This window comes from Grammomys surdaster, unplaced genomic scaffold, assembly GCF_004785775.1.
Source record: "Grammomys surdaster isolate TR1022 unplaced genomic scaffold, NIH_TR_1.0 126219, whole genome shotgun sequence".
NCBI lineage: Eukaryota > Metazoa > Chordata > Mammalia > Rodentia > Muridae > Grammomys > Grammomys surdaster.
In genome coordinates this window covers 4,235,865-4,254,027 of record NW_021621022.1, presented here as the reverse complement: position 1 = coordinate 4,254,027, position 18,163 = coordinate 4,235,865, and the positions used below count along the sequence as shown (strand labels likewise).

The window sequence follows — 18,163 nt, the reverse complement described above, 5'->3', positions numbered from 1 at the left end:
AAAAAAACAAAGAGGGGGGAGGAAGAAGAAAATTAATTAATTTAGCCAACATTTCCTATACTAGTACTGTGTGAGCCTCTGAGAATAGAGAGATTATGAGCTTTCCACTTCATAGGTTCCCAATCTAGAAAGATGGTGTATTCAATGTTATGGTTAAGAGTGTGGATCTGGGGAGCTATGGAGATGGTTTAGCGATTGAAATTACTTGCTGTTCTTCCGTAGGACCTGAGTTCAGTTCCCAGCACCCACATCTGGTGACTCAAAACCATCTGCAACTCCGGCTCCAGAGGATCCAACACCTCTGGCCTTTATAGCAACCTGCATGCATGTGCATGTACCCTGATGCAGACACACACTTACACGTAATTAAAAAGAGCAAAAGTAAATCTTGAAAAAAAAATCTAGAATGCAAAGCTTAGTTTCCTTAGCTATAAAAGAGAAATATTAGTAGTAGCCACCCATTTAGTAATGTCACAAACGCTCAACGAGATAAAGTGCATAGTCACTAAAAACAGCCTGTTTCAGTGTTAGACCATAGTTCAGTTATTAATGTTAATAAGTACATGAAGTAAAATATATCTCAGGGCTGCAAACATGTTTAGGAGCCATATAGTAAATACTTTAGGCTTTCTAGTTAAAGTGACAACCACTGCTCAGTCTTGCTGTGGCAGTCAGTATGCAGTCAGACAAGAAGCATCTCAGTAACCTATTTATAAAACCAGGAGGTAGCAAATGTGTCCATTAAACCGTCAGCCCCTGCTATTTGGTGAGGATACTTGGGTTTAAACCCAGGACTTTGAGCATACTACATTCTAGCATCCCAGGACCCAACCCATGTTTATTAGGAATAGTAGAAGCAGACTAGGAGTGATTCTTTCTGGTATCATGGAGAACATCTCAGAAGATGATTCACAGAGAATGCTTGATAGAAGCCTGTCTGTGGGTTTCTCATTAAATTTGACTTGGGATACTAGAGCTAGGAACTTTTAGGAGGTAGCTCATTAAGTCATTTGAGAGAGAATAAGAGTTTATCAGAGAGTAGAGAAGCAGTGGGAAGAGCTGAACAGCTGACTTGAAAGGCATATTTTTAAGAAAACTAACATAAATATTGGAAGGATGGAGAGGAGATTAGAGGAACATTGCTGGGGAGTATTACATTATTCCAGCCCCTGTGGACATCATTATGGAGGTCCCTCAGAATACTAAAAATAGAACTGCTTTATGACTCACCTATAAGACTCCTGAGAAGCTAGCCAAAGGAATCTAAGTCAGCATGGCGCAGACAACCCTTTACCCATGCTTACTGCACCACTGCTCAGAATAGTCAGTGTGTAGAATCAGCTTAGATTTTCATCAACAGATGAATGAATAAACAAAATGTTGTGCACATGCACAGTGAGGTTTTATTTAGCCATAAAGAACAATAAAATAATTCTTTGAAGGAAATTGAGTGGAACTGGAGATCATCATTTTAAATGAAATAAGCTAGATACTGAAAAACACCTCTTTCTCCATCTTACGGAGAACCTGAATTGTGTATGTGTGTATGGGCACAGATGTGTACAAGATGCTTTAGGATCTCAGGGAAGAGCACCATCTACCTCATCACAGACAGTCAGAAACAGCTTTACAACTGATGGCACTTGTACTTCAAATAGAGGTCAGAGAAGATACTCAGGAATGAAGGGCAGAGCAAGAACAGGCAGGCAAGTTTTAGTGTCTGGGTTACCCAGAGCATGGTGTGTGCTGGGACTTTTAGGAGACAAAACCATGGTGGTTTTCTCTGACAGTGAAAGGATATTACAGGACTTGGAGTACTAGAATAATACAGTCTGACTTGAATTTTAGAACCATCCCTCAAATAGGATGACAAAGGAAAGTATAATGAAACCATCCATCAATTTGTGGTCTTAATTTTTAAGATACTGATAAGGAGGTAAGGGATCTGATATCCCTTGAAATGTACTTCATCCAAAAACTCTTAGCAATGATATTGAAGTCCTCATCTATCCTTTTCAGTGATGAGCAGACATTATCACAGTAATACTTCTATGTATGGCATTCTGTACATAAATACATAGAAGAGCAAGGTTTGAATTTCTGTGTTCTAGGAGCACAGAACCTTATAGAAAAAGTCTAGTACGTACATATGAATCAGAATGATGTGGATGTAGTCTGTTGACGGCATCCTGTACCCAGGTGAGTGAATACGCATCCATGGGACTCTGTTCCATGCACAGAACTGTAGGCAGGTGTAAGAGGTTTCAAGATAACATTGAAACTGGACGTCTGCACAATGATTTTCACAATCCAAAAGGACATCTAATGAGGACTTATGCTCCAGTCAGGCTTTAACTGCATGTTGGTGCTGTCTTTTGGCCATTGTAGTATCTCAAGCTATCCTGGCCATAGGTCACAGATTCCCAGTACTCACTTTGATTCACTACTTGGATAATTATTGATCTGTGTACTACATACACCTACATGTAAACACCACTTCAAAGAACAAGTAATTGGTAGGTAGATGAGAGGATGAGTAGAAAACTAAGTGGGAATGTGACTAGGTTGATATGTAAGTGACCTGCAAGGGAAAGCATTGGAGTGAATAACAACACACTGAACGGTGTTTGATTTAGTTATTTAGATGAATGATAGCAGATAGTGAAGAGAATCAAAATGGAATGCATCACTTTTTGACTGATTCTGGAATGCCCATTCTATAGTGTTAAGGTTTGGTCTATTGCTATGTATTGTAATGCTAAATTTTATACCTAAAGGTCTAGGCCTACGAGTGACTTTTTATGTTTATAAGCTTTTGTTGTGCAAGCCTTGTTCTTTGATGTAAAATTATTGGTTAAATAAAATTGGCTATAGCCAATTATTGGAGGTATTAGAGGTAGATGGGTTTGGGGGGGGTCATGTTTTGAGACAGGGTCTCCCTCTGTTAGCCTTGGTAGGCTTTGAACTTGTAGAGATCTGCCTGCCTTTGCCTCCTCCTGTATGCTGAAACACAGAGCATGTGCCATCATGCCTGGTCCCTAGGATAGACTTTTAAGACTGTTTTCAAAGGACTTCTCAGTTTTAAACTCTGTAATGAAATGAAAATGTCCACTGACAAGCACTTCGGTAGCTAGATGGCCACCTCAGCAGTGTTCATGAATCTTTCTTTTAGAGCTTTTAATTTTACAAATGATTCACCTTAATCATGGCATATAATGATTTATTTTGATGACTATTAAAAACGGAATGAGTTGGGCATGGTGGCACACACCTTTAAATCCAGCTCTCAGGAAGCTTAGGTAGGAGGATGTCTGCAAATTCACAGCCAGCCTGGTCTACATGGTGAGCTCCAGAACAGCTAGGAATATTTAGAGATCTTGCCTTGGAAAGAAGGAATGAAAAAGGGAGCGAGGCTGGGGCTCGTTACTCCATGGAGGCTCCCTTGCCCAATATGCCTAAGGTCTTATTTTAATTCCCAATTCTATAAGCAAAACATACAGACAAAAGCCAAAATAGTTTGCTATGTTCTGAGTTTTTTTTTTCTTTCTTCTGCAGTGCTCTGGATGAAACCCATGAACACACGTAGCCATAGGCCAGCATTGTATAAGCACACTGTATGCATTCCTTGTCCTCAGTGTTGAGACAGGGTCTCGTACGTTGCTAGGCTGGCCTGACAAGCTTTCCTGGCCCTGATTACTTTTAGAAACATTGCCTAAAACATTATGTCTATGCAGGGCTCGCAGCCCAGGGCGTCTTACCCCCGTGCTAGAAACAGAAGCAGCATGTTCATTAAAGTCATCAAGGCTACTCAGTTCTCTTTTACTTTTATTATTCTAAATTATGTTTTCCAAAAGAGTATGTGTATGAACAAAAATATTTTAGAAAAAATTCTCAAGGTTCTAAAGATTAAAAGATAAATATGGGACTGAAGAGATGGCTTAGTGGTTAAGAGCACTGGCTGCTCTTCCAGAGGTCCTGAGTTCAGTTCCCAGCAACCACATGGTGGCTCACAACCATCTGTAATGGGATCTGTTGCCTTCTTCTGGTGTGTCTGAAGACAGCTACAGTGTACTCCTATACATAAAATAAATCTTAAAAAAAAAAGATAAAGTATGGTACTTATCCTGGAAGAACTCACTATTAAGCCAGAAAGATTGATAAATACCACGTGAGCTTTGTAAGCAGACCAATAAAAAAAAGTAATTGGTTTTCATAAGTGTGACTGGCCTAGAACTAATAATTCTTTATTCCAGTGTCAGAGGTTTGATGATGATGATGCCGATGATGATGATGAATACTTCCTGCATGTATGCCTGCAGGCCAGAAGAGAGTGCACCAGATCTCATTATAGATGGTTATGAGCCATCATGTGGTTGCTGGGAATTGAACTTAGGACCTCTGGAAGAACAGCCAGTGGAAATGTTCTTAACCTCTGAGCCACCTCTCTAGCCTATCAGGTTTTTTCAATTCTTGCCTCTGATGTGGCTCAGTGAATCAGGATTTCAACAAAAGAAAATTTGAACAGCCATGTTGTGTTTCTGGATAGGAAGGCTACCTGTAATAAGCTGTGTAGCCCAGCTGATGTGTGCAGAGCCCAGCTAGAAGTACACATAACCAGCTGATGGGAGAATTGATTACAGAGTATCAGGATGCAACTTCCAAGTAGATGTAACTTCTATAAATTAGTATGGTCACAGTTTTAAGCCTGAGGGAAATAATTAAGATCATTTACAGATGACTGATTGAACTATTAACTAGCCCAACTAGATGATATGGGAACAGATGTCATCAATGAGTGGCAGTTCAATCACTGATATTTAGCTTACCTTTAATTTCCCCTCTGGTTTCATGTGTTCCTTCTTCCAACCCAAGTCTTTTAGTAAAACTGACATTTGCACTGCTGCTGACTTTACCTCGCCTTGTAGAGTCTGAAGGCAGTGCCTCACTCCCTTTCCTCATCTCTCTGAGCCCAGTGTTTTTGAAATGTACTTGAGTAATGAAAGTATCCATACTTAACATAGCTCCAAGCCTTTTGCCCTTTTGCAGGGAATAGGACCTTCATCCTGGACCTAAGTGGATTATCTCTTTTTGTTAGCCTCATTGGATAATTCTGCAGCGCAATGGAATTACTCTAAATAATCGTGTCAGCTATTGCCTTCTCACTGTTGATTTGCTGAGCGCTTCAGTTAGTTACTAAGGCATTTTAATGAAAATTATTAGTCCTGTTTTCTGGTGTGTTCTGTTATCCACTTCAAAACCACCTCTCTTGTGCAGGTACACTCCCTGCAGTTACCGAGGAATGGAGGAGAGACTACCTCACGGCAGCATGTCACGGCTGACAGATCACTCCAGGCACAGTAGTTCTCATCGGCTCAACGAGCAGTCCCGACACAGCAGCATCCGAGACCTCAGTAACAACCCCATGACTCACATTACACATGGCACCAGCATGAACCGTGTTATTGAAGAGGATGGAACCAGTGCTTAGTCTTGTGTAAGGTGAAATGTGTGCTGTGGAAAGAAGGTTTTAGTTTTTGCCTTTGCATGGCTGGCTGCTGTAACTCGCTGTCAACTCTGCTTTCTCAGGCAGAGTGTGCCACTGGGAAAGTAGATCTTTGCCCTTTGTATCACATCAACCTTGGGATGTGAACACATCCAAAACACTAAGAATCATGTCATCACAAAAGTAATTCTTTCTAGGCTGTGACGAGATGACTGTCTGGTAAGCATTTTTATAAACCCGCTTATTTTATATCTAGAAAAATCCTCTATGTGTGGTGGCTTTGTAGTGAATTTTCATATAATATGAACTAGTTGTGAAATGACATTCTGGTAGCTCTGTTAATAAAACAAAGTTTCAGAATTAAAGAAAATTTCTATGCAAGGTTTATTTCTCAGATGAATACTAGGACTTTGTAGGTTTATTTCCACAGAGTGAAAAAAGGAACTGTTTTTAAACTGTAGAAGACTTTGATAAGCCAGCAAGGGTATTTTAGCTAATAGGATAACAGCGCCCCAGAAGATCTGGTTGGCCTGTGGGAGGTTCTCTCAAAGTGTGTCAATCTTACCCCAAGATATGCAGGCTGTGGATGAGCACTGGAGTAAGGGCAGAGATGAGCATTTCCCCTGTAATTGGGTTGGTTTTTGTTTTGTAAATATTACTTTTATGGGCTATGCTTTTATAATATTCATATGCATGATAGAAACATTTTAATTTGTGGCCATTTTCCCCAGGAAATAGTAGACAATTTCATGTTCATATATGTTCTGTGGAGGCATGCAGTAAGATAAGCATCACACATTATAAGGGGTTTTAGTGGTAAACAAATTACAAATGGCAAAATATTTTCTGTGTATTCATTGTTGTATTTTTCTACAGTGAGATGTGATCTTGCCAAAGCCATCAGACCTTGGTACCCAGACCCTCCTATAGTGAGCTGATTGTCTGCACCGAATTCCTCTGTAGCCAGTTGGCTACAGCTTTTGCCCCACATCCCTGTTTTCTGAATTACTGTGGTTTACAGCTGAAATATATAGATATATATTCTAAGTCCAAAATGGTGATTGATTTGGGTTCTTAAAAATCGTTTTAACTAAGTGGAGCATGGTTACTCTTTCTGTGAATACCATTTAATCTTAAAAATATAAAGTAAAAACCTCTTGACATTTTGTCTTGCAAAGCTTAAATGATTTAGGATATGAACTGTGAACTTTATGTGTATGAAATTGATCAGAAAAAAAAATTCTTGAAAATGCTAATATGTTATTCAGAAAGCATAAGTGATGTTTGCCCCTGATTGCAGGTATGAATCACTCTGGAAACTATAGCCAACATCTTTCTGTCAGGTTTGAGTTGATGCTTTAAAAACAAACAGCTTTCCAGGTGATTGTTAGTGTAGCCAGGTTTGAAGCCATTCTTTTAAGCTTGCTTTCTCCTAAGGATGGGCTGATGGCATCACATTCGACCATGGGAAGATGGAGCCAAACTCAGTGATACACTTACATTATTTCCTGATATGCAGTTGTTTCTTACTCTGTTATAATCCACTGTAAAATGCAGAATTCTCAGCTCTCATCTCTAGAGAGTCTTACTCAATAAATCAAAGGCAGTAGGATTTCACAAATCTGTATTTCTAAAAATACCACAGGAGAGTCTTAGCAGGTTATCCAAGAATCACACTCAGAAAAAAAAAAAAAAATACCCTAGACTCTGGAGAGGTCTGGCATTGCCATATGCTAGTTTTTAACTTAGAACAAGTCAGCCTCCTTGAGCCTAGCTCCTCTTGTTTAAAGATGAAGATTGAAAATGAATATCTCCTCTACCTACCTCACAAAGTTGTCAAATTGATATCAAATAAAATCAACAGTCTGGAAGCTCTTTGAAACTGTGAAGTGTTGTGAAATGTGCAGGATTAAGATTCTTGAGGACTAAAGAGCTTTATTGGAGGTCTACTGCAGTACATTTCTTGACACATGTTTAATTTATATGTCTGCTTCTCTCGCCCTTTAAAACTAAGAGTGCCCATGTGACAGAAGAGCCAGTTTCCTGGTAGTCATGATTTGTTTGTGTCATGTTGCTTCTTCGAAGTATGTATCGGTAGAGATTACCCATTCTTCGTAAGACACATTTGAGCATTTGGCCCCAAATATTTTCTCTTTCCTCTGTCCTCCTATCTTTCTCCTTGGAACTGGAGTTACCACTTGGAGAGGCCCATAGACAAGTTATGAGATATAACTTGTCTATAAACAAATCAATAACTCATGAAGCTTCTGTCTGAGAAGCTCCTAGAACAGCATGAGCAAACCAAAACAAACATCCACAAACAAAAATAGAAGTTTTGATAGGAGTACCAGTTTGAGCTCAAAGAGGTTGTCATCTGCCACCATCTGCATTACTACCGGTTGCCAAGTGTTAATTGGTCGTCTTTTAAAGTGGGCCCAGTGTAGAGAGTGAAGTGAACATTGCCATGAAAGTCTCACCTTTGTGCTTGCAGAGTTTATGTGTGTCATTGCATCTCCTCTTGCTTCAGCCACTGGTGATGTGTATATGAATGATGTTGGCCTTACAGTCACCTTCACCATGTACCATCGTGCATTTGTTCTGTGCAGTCTGTACAGTATTGTTTGGTTTAAGTAACACTGTTCAATTTGGACCATGGGCCAAGTTTTAAGTATGCCAGGTTTTAAGAATCTTTTTTTTTGAAGAGACCATTGAAGAACTACAGCAGAACAGTTGATTCCAAATCTTAACCTGTTTAACTTGTCTTGAACAAGTCTGGACAGTTTTCTTACCATATAGGTTACTTTAATTTCTGTTGTGATTGGCATATGTTAACACTTGGTGTTTTCTTTGTTCAATTGACAACCAAGAAAATGATAGTGCCCTCTAAAATGTTAATATATTACCAAAAGGGTTTTGAAAAGAACTTTGATTTTACCAATATGGTTTTATTCAATAATTAGGCAAAAGATCCTAGGCAGGATTAAGCTCAAAAGAGTAATTTGTTTCAGAGAGCAGTTGACGAATAACAATTAGCACAGGGCTTAGCACCAGAGTAAGCTTTCCAGTAAATGTTTAGCAAACAACTAACTCAACTTAGACCATGAAAATTGTATGTATATATATATTTGTGAATTTGTTACAAATCTGTGTAAAGTAAGAATCCTTTTCAGTTTCACACAAACACAAGAGATAGGAGGTTTATAGAACCTAGGTTTAGAAGTAAACTCATGGTTCTTTTAAGCTGCTTTTATTCCTTTTTGTGATCAGCTAAGATGAGAAAAGCTTGGGGTCTTAGAAATGGTTCAGTGTACTTGCTGCTCTTCCAAAGGACCCAAGTTCAGTTTCTTGCAACCTGTTCTCACAGTGCCTAGAGCACTGTGTAGCTCTAGCCCTGGGGATCTAACATTCTCTTCTGGCCTCCTAACACCAACACACTTGTAACACACAAATACAAAAGGTTTATTTAATTCAACTATGTATAATGTATATACATTTACATAAACTTGATTACTGTATATGGGAATGCATTGGGATTTCTTCCTAGTTTTTCTTCCATTTCATTTTGTGTTGTTCCAGTCACATGAGTATTGGGAGAGGCATAGGAAGAGTAGACATCCTTCCTCATTCACCAGACTGTAATTGCTTTCTGTAATCTAATTCTAATCCTATGTATCTTCAGTAATTATACTGATACAGAATAATGCTTATCTTTCAAGATCCAAATCTGGGAAGAGAAAAAACAATATTAAAAGTCTGTTCAGACCATCATTTTAGTAGATATAGGTGTTTAGTTAACTGGTAATTGTTAGCACATATTAGTATGTTTATTCCTGTGTTCTCTAATTAGAAAATCTGGCTTTAAAGATTTTTTTTAAAGCTTCCTCTAATATTTTGGTCAAAGGTAGAGCAAATACAAAATCCAGTAAGTTCAATCTATTTAAATATGTTGAATGATATTTTATCTTTATCTTTTTACCCAAATATCTTGCCCTTTTCATGGATTTTTTTTGGGGGGATGGTAGAATTATTTATAATTGACTCTAGTTTTATTAGCACCACTTCCCATGATTAAAAATGTTTTCTACTTTCTAATAATTCAAAAGTTTAAAATTTGCCAGATTTAATGACACACATCTTTTAATCTTAGCACTCAAGAGGCTGAGGCAGAAGGATCTCTTGTGAGGTCAACCTGGTCTACATAGTAAGTTCCAGGGCAGTTAGAAAGACCTTGTCTCAAAAAATAAAGTTTAACAAATCTTAAGGTAAAGATAATTAAAAATAAGTCATTTTATTTATGAATATTCAGTGTTCTATTATTCTGGTCATTACCACTATTGAATTAGTATTTTTAATTTTTTCAAGCTTGTAACTTTATTATTTTATTAGTAGTTTTGTGGCCTTAAGCTTTTTGGTATATAATCAGGCTTGCTCAAATTTGCAGAGTTGCAGATGTTTCTTTGTTTTATGCTGACTGGCTTTTTAAAATTTAGAACTCAATGGGTTTGTTCTGGCCAGGTTTTAATTAATAACTAGTAAGAATGCATTGTGTTATTTTAAAAAATATCCAAGGATTTTTGAGTCAGGAAAGCTAATATCTAATTTTGCCTCTCCTTTCATTGAGCTCCATTAACCTCAGACAGAGCATTTTTGTTTGCAGTTGAAAGGAACTCAGGGATTAGATTAGGAGTCTAAAATTCCACCAGACTCTAATTTGTTTTTCCCTTGACCATTTTATAGTCATTGCTGAGAGCTCACTTATATTCTCTTCCCATAAACTCTGCTTGCTCAGCTTGCTCAGCTTGCTCAGCTAAGGCAACTGCACTCCAGGACCCCAGTGTTAGAAAAGTAGTTTGCCAGTGAGCTACATTTCTAACCCCCTCACAGAACACCTCAGGCTGATCTCAGAGGCTTAGGTATATATCCCAGGTTGGCTTTGAACTCATGGTTCTCTCACCTTCGCCAGGCAAGTGCTGGGATTTTGGATGTGCCACCATGCCCTAACTTAAGCGATTTTTTTTTGCTTTTGTTTTTGTTTTTGTTTTTGTTTTTCGAGACAGGGTTTTTCTGTGTAGCCCTGGATATCCTGGAGCTCACTCTGTAGACCATGCTAGCCTCGAACTCAGAAATCCGCCTGTCTCTGCCTCCCAAGTGCTGCTTAAGCGATTTTTAAAAGAGGAAAAATATAGATAATAAAAGTAAAAGATGGTATAAGTACCAGACATGATTTTTAATGAAAAAAATTAATCATAAGTTGATAAAAGAAATGCCATGATATTTTTGATATTTGTTCTCTTAATTATGAATATAGATTTTTTTTAGTCAAGTCCTCATACCAAATGTATTCTGTAGAGCTGTAGTATAGCTCACTGGGAGAGTACCTCCCTAGCATGTGTTCAAAATAAAATTAGTGAACAGATCGGTGACAGCACTGGTCCCTTTGCTAATTAAAAGGCTGTCAGGTTTTACCAGCTTTCACATGGTTATAAATCCATGACTATCATTATTAACACTATTGTTTTTTATTACTCTACTACTACTACTTTGATTTTTCAAGACGGGGTTTCTCTGTGTAGCCCTGACTGTCTTGGAACTTGTTTTGTAGACCAGATTGACCTTGAACTCAGAGTTCTGGTTGCCACTGTCTCCCAAGTGACAGGCTTAAAGGTATGCGCCACCACTGCCCAGATTGATTATAAAATCTAAAAGAACTTAGAGAAATGGAATAGAACTCTTTAACTGCCTCCTCGAATTCATTGGATTTTGTAGTTGCAGATTGGCACAGAAAAGTGATGACCTATTTTAAGATATTAGCAGGATTAATATTTAGCTTAGCAATAGATGGCCATGGGTTCGGTCCCAGCATTGAAAATAAGACTCATAAAATATTGTTAGAGATAAATGTGACTTGCTATTGTTAATTTGTCCTGGCTTTGCAGAAAATATTACCATAAGTTTTCTTAATTCTCTGATAGGGCCAGTGAGATGACTCAGCAGGTACAGGCGCTTGCTGCCAAGCCGGATAATGTTGATTTCTATCCTAGAGATCCATATGGTGGAGAAAGAAAACAGACTCCCACAAATTGTCCTCTGACCTCCACATGTGGGTTGTAGTGTGCATGTGCTTGTAGACACACATGCACACACGTAAACACAATAAATACAATAAAAATTTTTAAGTATTCTTTAATAAAACAGATTCCAGTAGCTTTATCCTTTCAACAGAATTCTCTTTTAAATTAATGGTGCTTTCTGTGAATTGGATCAAGGAAATCTCACTTGCTATCTTCTGATTTTATGTGTATGGATATTCTGCCTGGATCTGTGTCTGTATACCATTTGAATGCCTGGCACTGAGGGATTCCCCGAAATTGAGGTTATAGAGGGTTGCAAGCTACTATGTAGGTGCTGGAATCTAACCCCAATACTCTGAAAGATCTCCTAACCACTCCAGCCCACCCAGATGGAAGATTGATTTCTTTGCTCTGACTGTCTACATCCGTTCATATGTCTTGAAAGAACTGTAGTCTGACAGTGTACAATTGTCCGAAGTCTGATGAGTACATAACATTAGACAGTAGGTATAGGCTGGTGTACGGGTTCCTAGTGTAATTTTTTTTTCTAACTATGTCAGCTTTGTTGCCCCTCCCTCCCTGTTAGGTTCTGGTGAACAAACCTAAGTTCTTGCATATGCTAGGCAGCCATTCTACCACTGAGCTATATATACCTATTAGATTTCCTTAGCTTCATTTAATTCCTTGTCTTAGGTCTCTCACTGGTTTTCAGTAACTAAATTAGATGCTCAGTCTCTCAGAGATTCCTATGGACATATGCTGCATAATGACATTTTAGTCATTTTTAGTTAGGAAACACATGGCAGCCTAAGGCAGGAGGATCGTAAGTTTAAGACCTGTTTCAGACCTCCTGTCCATACAGCAGTAGTCCCATAGGGTCATATCACTTAGTAACGTCATAGGCATGTGATTTGGCCAGTGCATGTTCTGTGCAAAGTGACCCAGTTGCTTAGCAACATATTCCTCAAATGTACCCTGCCATTAACACAATTTTTTTAAGTTGTCTCTAAAAACAGCACATATATTTTCAGTTTTCTGGCTTTTTGAGTCCTTGTTGTTGCTACATTGAATATGACGTCCAGTTTCAGTGAATATTTGGGGATTGATAATGAGAAGCTCTGTAAGAATAACCAGGAAACCTAGAGTGGTAGTTTATAGTTATCCATCTTGTGTTTTTCTGTTTGTCTAGCTATCCTTCCACCATCAGTTTTGAAAAGCTGGCACATCTCTTCCCTTGTCCCTGTCTCAGATCATTTCCCCAGAACTAATCTTGTCAGCTGAAGCATTTACAGTGAAATCATTTTTTAAAAGAAATCAGCACAGTAGGTTTTTACATTGAGCTGAGATGACTGTGCCTTGAAAATAATTTAAGTGTGATATTGTTTAACTCGTAAAACAGATTCCCTAGCATGGAGATGGTTGTTTGAGCTAAGTGTGGGGACTCACACTGGAATCCTAGTCTCTAAGAAGCTAAGACAAAGGATTATACATTTAAGGCCATCTTGTGCTGCATGGTATATAATTATAGGCCAACCTGAGCTGCATAGTGAGACTGTGTCAAAAACCAAGTAGAGGGAGAAGGAGAAAGCTGTTCAGACTCTGGACGTTCTCCTGCCCATGGATATTATTTCTTGTATATCTTAGCCATGAATTAGAATAAATCTGAATTTTCTTATCATTTATCTTTATAGTATTCCAACCTCCCCAGAACCATCCAGCTTCTCATGGTTTGTGTTTGTTTTATTATTTTCCCTGGTACTAGGGCCTTGCCTGCTACCAGGGCCTTGCATACTAGGCAAGTGCTTCAGCTCACCAGACCATGGTCTTTTCTATCAGGTATCAAGGCCTTGAACTTGATGTGTTGTCCAGGCTAGCCTTGGAGCTTACAATCTTCCTGCATGGGCCTCCCTAGTACCAAGGTTGCAGACATGAGCTTCCCATGTGCTTAACATCAACTTATATTTTTTCCTTCCCTCCTTTCATTCCTAATTGTGTGTGTGTGTGTGTGTGTGTGTGTGTGTGTGTGTGTGTGTGTGTCTGTATCCGTCCGTCCATCCATCCATCTGTGACTAATGGTGGAACCAGGCCTTTCTTCTATTATCCAAACCTTCTGCCACTGAACCGTATCTCCAGTCCTTTAACACCAACTTCAAACAGCTTTTCTGCTTTTATTTTCAGTTTCTAGATTTTTGTTTTTTTGAGTTTTACTTGGTCACTGAAGTTTAAACTTTTGTTTCATCATGATAAAGTACACTGTTGTCACCTCACCTTCTCCCCCCTCCCCTTCCAGAGTACAGTTCACTGACTGCTTCAAGCATTATGCTGGCTTATTTTGTTTGTAGGAACTATTATAAAAACTAATTCTTCAAAATTAAAATTTTAAATTAGGAAGCATTGTTTTCAAGGCCAGCATGATAGATACATGTCTATAATCCCAGCATTTTGGAGGCAAGGCTAACTGAGGCCAGAGGATTGCCAGGAATTAACGGCCAGCCTGAGCTACATAACAAGACCCTGTTTCCAAAATTGTAAAGAAAATACTTTTTTAATATATTAATCTGATAGTTTGGAGGAGTATTTATATGAACATGTATTTATGATTAATAGTCATTTCATTGTCTATAATAGAGAACATCTAAATCTGATATTTATTTAATGAGCTGACTCTTACTTTCTTGTCTCAGCAAACAACTCTGTGTTGTTCAGTGATTTGTCTGACAGTTGAGCTCTAGAGTCTCCCAGTCTGAGTAGTTGGAAAATACTCCTCTAAGCGTGTGAAATGGCTGTCCTGAGGGGAAATAACCACATGTTAGCAACTTAGGATGTTTTAGAAGAGATGATAACTTTTTTTTTTTTTTTTTTTGGTTTTTGAGACAGGGTTTCTCTGTGTAACCCGGGCTGTCCTGGAACTCACTCTGTAGACCAGGCTGGCCTCGAACTCAGAAATCCGCCTGCCTCTGCCTCCCAAGTGCTGGGATTAAAGGCGTGCGCCACCACCGCCCGGCCGAGATGATAACTTTTTACCTCCACTCTTCTCAGGCTATCAGAAGAGACTACATAAACTCTTAGGTCATCTCAAAAGCTTCTGCTCTGTATTGTTGCTGAATTCCTGCGTTTAAAGACATCTTATCAATTTGAAGTAAATGCCTTTGATAATACTTGTTACATAAGCTCTTCGCTAAGTCTGTGTTTGATTTTCAAGCTTTTATAAGCTGACATCCTGTCACAGTGTCAAGGGAATAATTGGTAAATACCATTTAGAGGTAGAATAATCCCCCAGTGTGATAGGTACTCCATTTCTGCTAACTACAAAGTTTTATCCTCCAAAATAAATGAATACAGTGTTATACAGTCAACACATTTTCTATAAGCTTTCATCTAAAGATTTTCTTTCTTTATACTTATATTTCTGGTTATGGGAACAAAGGTATAAAAATATAAACACAGAGATAAGAATATGAAACTCCTGTCCAGGAAATCCCCAGTTTTATGGTCCAAAAAGGTATAAACTAGGTTGTTTCAAACTCAGACTAAATTGCCCCCATATTGTTGTAATTAAGGTAGTTGCTTGAAACCATTACTCAGTACCCATTGCACTCTTGGAGTTATTCTGGGTGTCTTGGATTTCAATGCATTCTTGTATTAGACAAAGGTACTTTGATTTCAGTAGAGACTTGGTACGTTTCTTCCTCAGTGATGCCCTCAGAGAGCCCCAATTTAGCTGATCTGATTCCCAAATGCTCAACCTGAAACTTTTCTAGTTTCTACTTGTTCTAGCTGCTCTGATCAGTATGTCCAAAGTATGACCCACTTCAAGTGTTAGGAAGAAACAAATTCAGAAAATTCATATTAAATTGTCAGTGACTATAATCTTATTATCTAGCTGAAAGAGAACCAAACACATAAACGTTGACAGCTCTGCTCAATGACAGGAAATTTACAGGTGAATACTGTCCATGCTTGCTCAAAAAACACTTTCCCCATTTTCTGTTGACAATTTTTCAAGGACTATTGAGGTAGGAAAACTCCTTTTTCACTATTCTGAAACTTATTTTTAAATAATTGGTACTTAGCAATTTAGTTTTTAAAACACTATTCTGAATTAAATTGCTAAGGTGACTAAATTCTAAAACTAACCTTGTTTTATCATACAGACATCTAGTTAGAAAGTGTTTGTGGTGAAGACTTGTATCTTGTGGCATTAGTTCTTCATGTTTCTTATCCATATGTCGGCTAAAGCAGTTCATTTCCAGATGAGTGGAAAGTTGCTGTTGTTGGGATCTGTGTAGGGTGAGCACACCCAGTCAGAGCATGGGCTGTACTGTCATGGTAGCTGGGTGTGCTCTGCACTCTGCTGTTGTAGATTTATTTTGTTTACAGTAGACTGATGTCAGTTTTGTAAATGTTTTTCTTAGCACTTTAACTGTGAGTGTAAAAACTGATTTTAAATGTAGTGGTTGTATATTTTGGTTATAAATTGGAAATTTTTAATAAAACTAAATAACTTGTTCTCTTGTCTGTCAGTATATTATTGAACATAATTTCCTATGTCGTCATCCAGACTTAGTGTAACACATTACACTACTTCTTTACAAGTTCAGTTTCAGTGCCTGGAGAGCTGGCTCAGTGGATAAGAGCACCGGCTGCTCTTCCAGAAGACCCAGGTGCAGTTCCTAGCACCTACATGGCAGCTCACAATCATCTGTAACTCCAGTTTCAGAAAATCCAACATTCTCTTCTGGCCTCAGCAGACACCAAGTACTCATGTGGTATACAGGCTTATGTGCAGGCAGAACACCCATACACATAAAATTATATTTAATTTAACTTTAGAAAATAAGTTTCTTTTTTTTCAGTATTTTATGTATAATTGCATAAGAAGCATTAACCTGGGATTTAGAAATATATAAATACACACTGCCTGTTGAGAGAATGATCTATGATAACCATTCAGTTTTGAATGAGTGAATTACCTAACAAAAGTAAGAGAACAGTAGTGAGCAGACAGACATGAGTGTGGAAGCTTATAGCATCCGTCAGAAATGATGGTGGAGGTCCAGCTTCGTCACACAGGGGTCCCCAGTTAAGAGATTTCCAGGCAGGGATGTCTATCACAGCAGCACAAAATAGTTCACCAGTGCAACTTACACTATCCTCTATATTATATTCTCTCTCTTCTTAGGTGAATTTGTTTTCAAACACAGGAAGGCAGTTAGAAGACAGTTAGAAGTCATAAAATCCAGTCCCAGCATTCGGGAGTCAGAGGTGGATAAATCTCTGTAAGTTTTTTTGCCAGCCTGGTCTACATAATTCCAGGCCTTCTAAGGCTACACCATACTCATCTTGACAAGAAATCATAGGATCTGTACACACTTCAGGAACACATACTAAAATTGGAATAATAAAAGAGATTAGCATGGCTCCTGCCCAACAGTAACTAGTAAGTTCTGTTTCAAAAAGGAAATCCTAAAGTTTCTCAAGACCTTTTACTAGCCATGGATTAGATGATATCAGTAGCTAACTGCCCACTGCTCTCTGCAAGGCCCTTGGTTTTGTTTTGGGAATGAAAGGCTTCCTGAAAGTTGAGTGTGAAATGTCCCTTTGCCATTGGTGCTGTTTGACAGAAACAGTAATTCTTTCCTAGGAAGGCTTCCTGAATAATTTCCCCCAGTTTGTGCAAGCAAGACACGCACTATTCTCCCAGCAGCATCCTGAGAGGCTTCAGTTGTCCTTTCCAAAATGCCTCAGTATGAATATCCACAGAAGAGCCACCCATCTCCAGATGCCTTGAAGCCCTGAGAGGTTGTACACTGTGTTCTTTCCATTGCCCTTTAATTCTACGTTTACCCTGCAACTTCCCAGCAATTGAGGGATCTAACCATCCACACAATGAAATATGTAAGTGTACATATTCTTCAATTGTTGAAATTCTGTATTTCTAACAGGCACCACTTGACTCCTGGTATGTGCCACGCTTGTAACTGAGTAGTCATTAATATCCCATCAGTTCACTTCTAAACAAACAAAAATATCTAAGATGGAAAAAATAGACTGAATCATGTTTGCTGAATTTAAAGTGTTCAGATTCAAGGGGAAGTGGGAAGGTTTGGGTTTGGAATGTGTTTTGTGTTGTTGGCTGGTTGTCTAGTGCTGGTCACTATCGGTTGAGAGTTAGTTATAATGCATGTGCTAGAGCATACAGAGGCATGTACCCAAGTTTCTTCTTTCCAAAATGAAAGTATTAGGCTGAGCCAATGGCTTTTAGCTACGGGATCCTTTCTTCAAATAATAATAGTTTTTAAAATTACTAAATTTAGGGGCTAGAGAAATGGCTCAAGGGTTAAGAACATGTACTGTTTCCCAGAAGGTTCAGTGCCTACACCAGGCAACTCACAACTACTTGTAACTCAAGCTCCCAGCATTAAACACTCATCTCCTGGCCTCTGCTCTGAGGGTGGCACATAACGTATCCCCTCCCTCCCTCCCTCCCTCCCTCCCTCCCTTCCTCCCTCCCTCCCTCCCTCCCTCCCTCTTTCTTTCTCTCATAAAATTTTTAAAAATTACTACATCCAGCCAGTTATGGTCATAC

The 18,163-nt window shown here is 38.6% G+C and overlaps 1 protein-coding gene across 1 annotated transcript in view; it reads left to right on the top strand.

Annotated features, from left to right (window-relative positions):
* Fzd3 (frizzled class receptor 3) overlaps positions 1-6,401 on the top strand; it is a 56,917-nt gene extending 50,516 nt beyond the window's left edge. The window contains exons 7-8 of the mRNA XM_028758823.1: positions 5,275-5,492; positions 6,380-6,401. Coding sequence (XP_028614656.1) covers positions 5,275-5,488 — 214 coding nt within the window. The 3' untranslated portion in view covers positions 5,489-5,492; positions 6,380-6,401. The remainder of the gene's footprint in view (positions 1-5,274; positions 5,493-6,379) is intronic.
* The last annotated feature ends 11,762 nt before the right edge of the window (positions 6,402-18,163 follow it).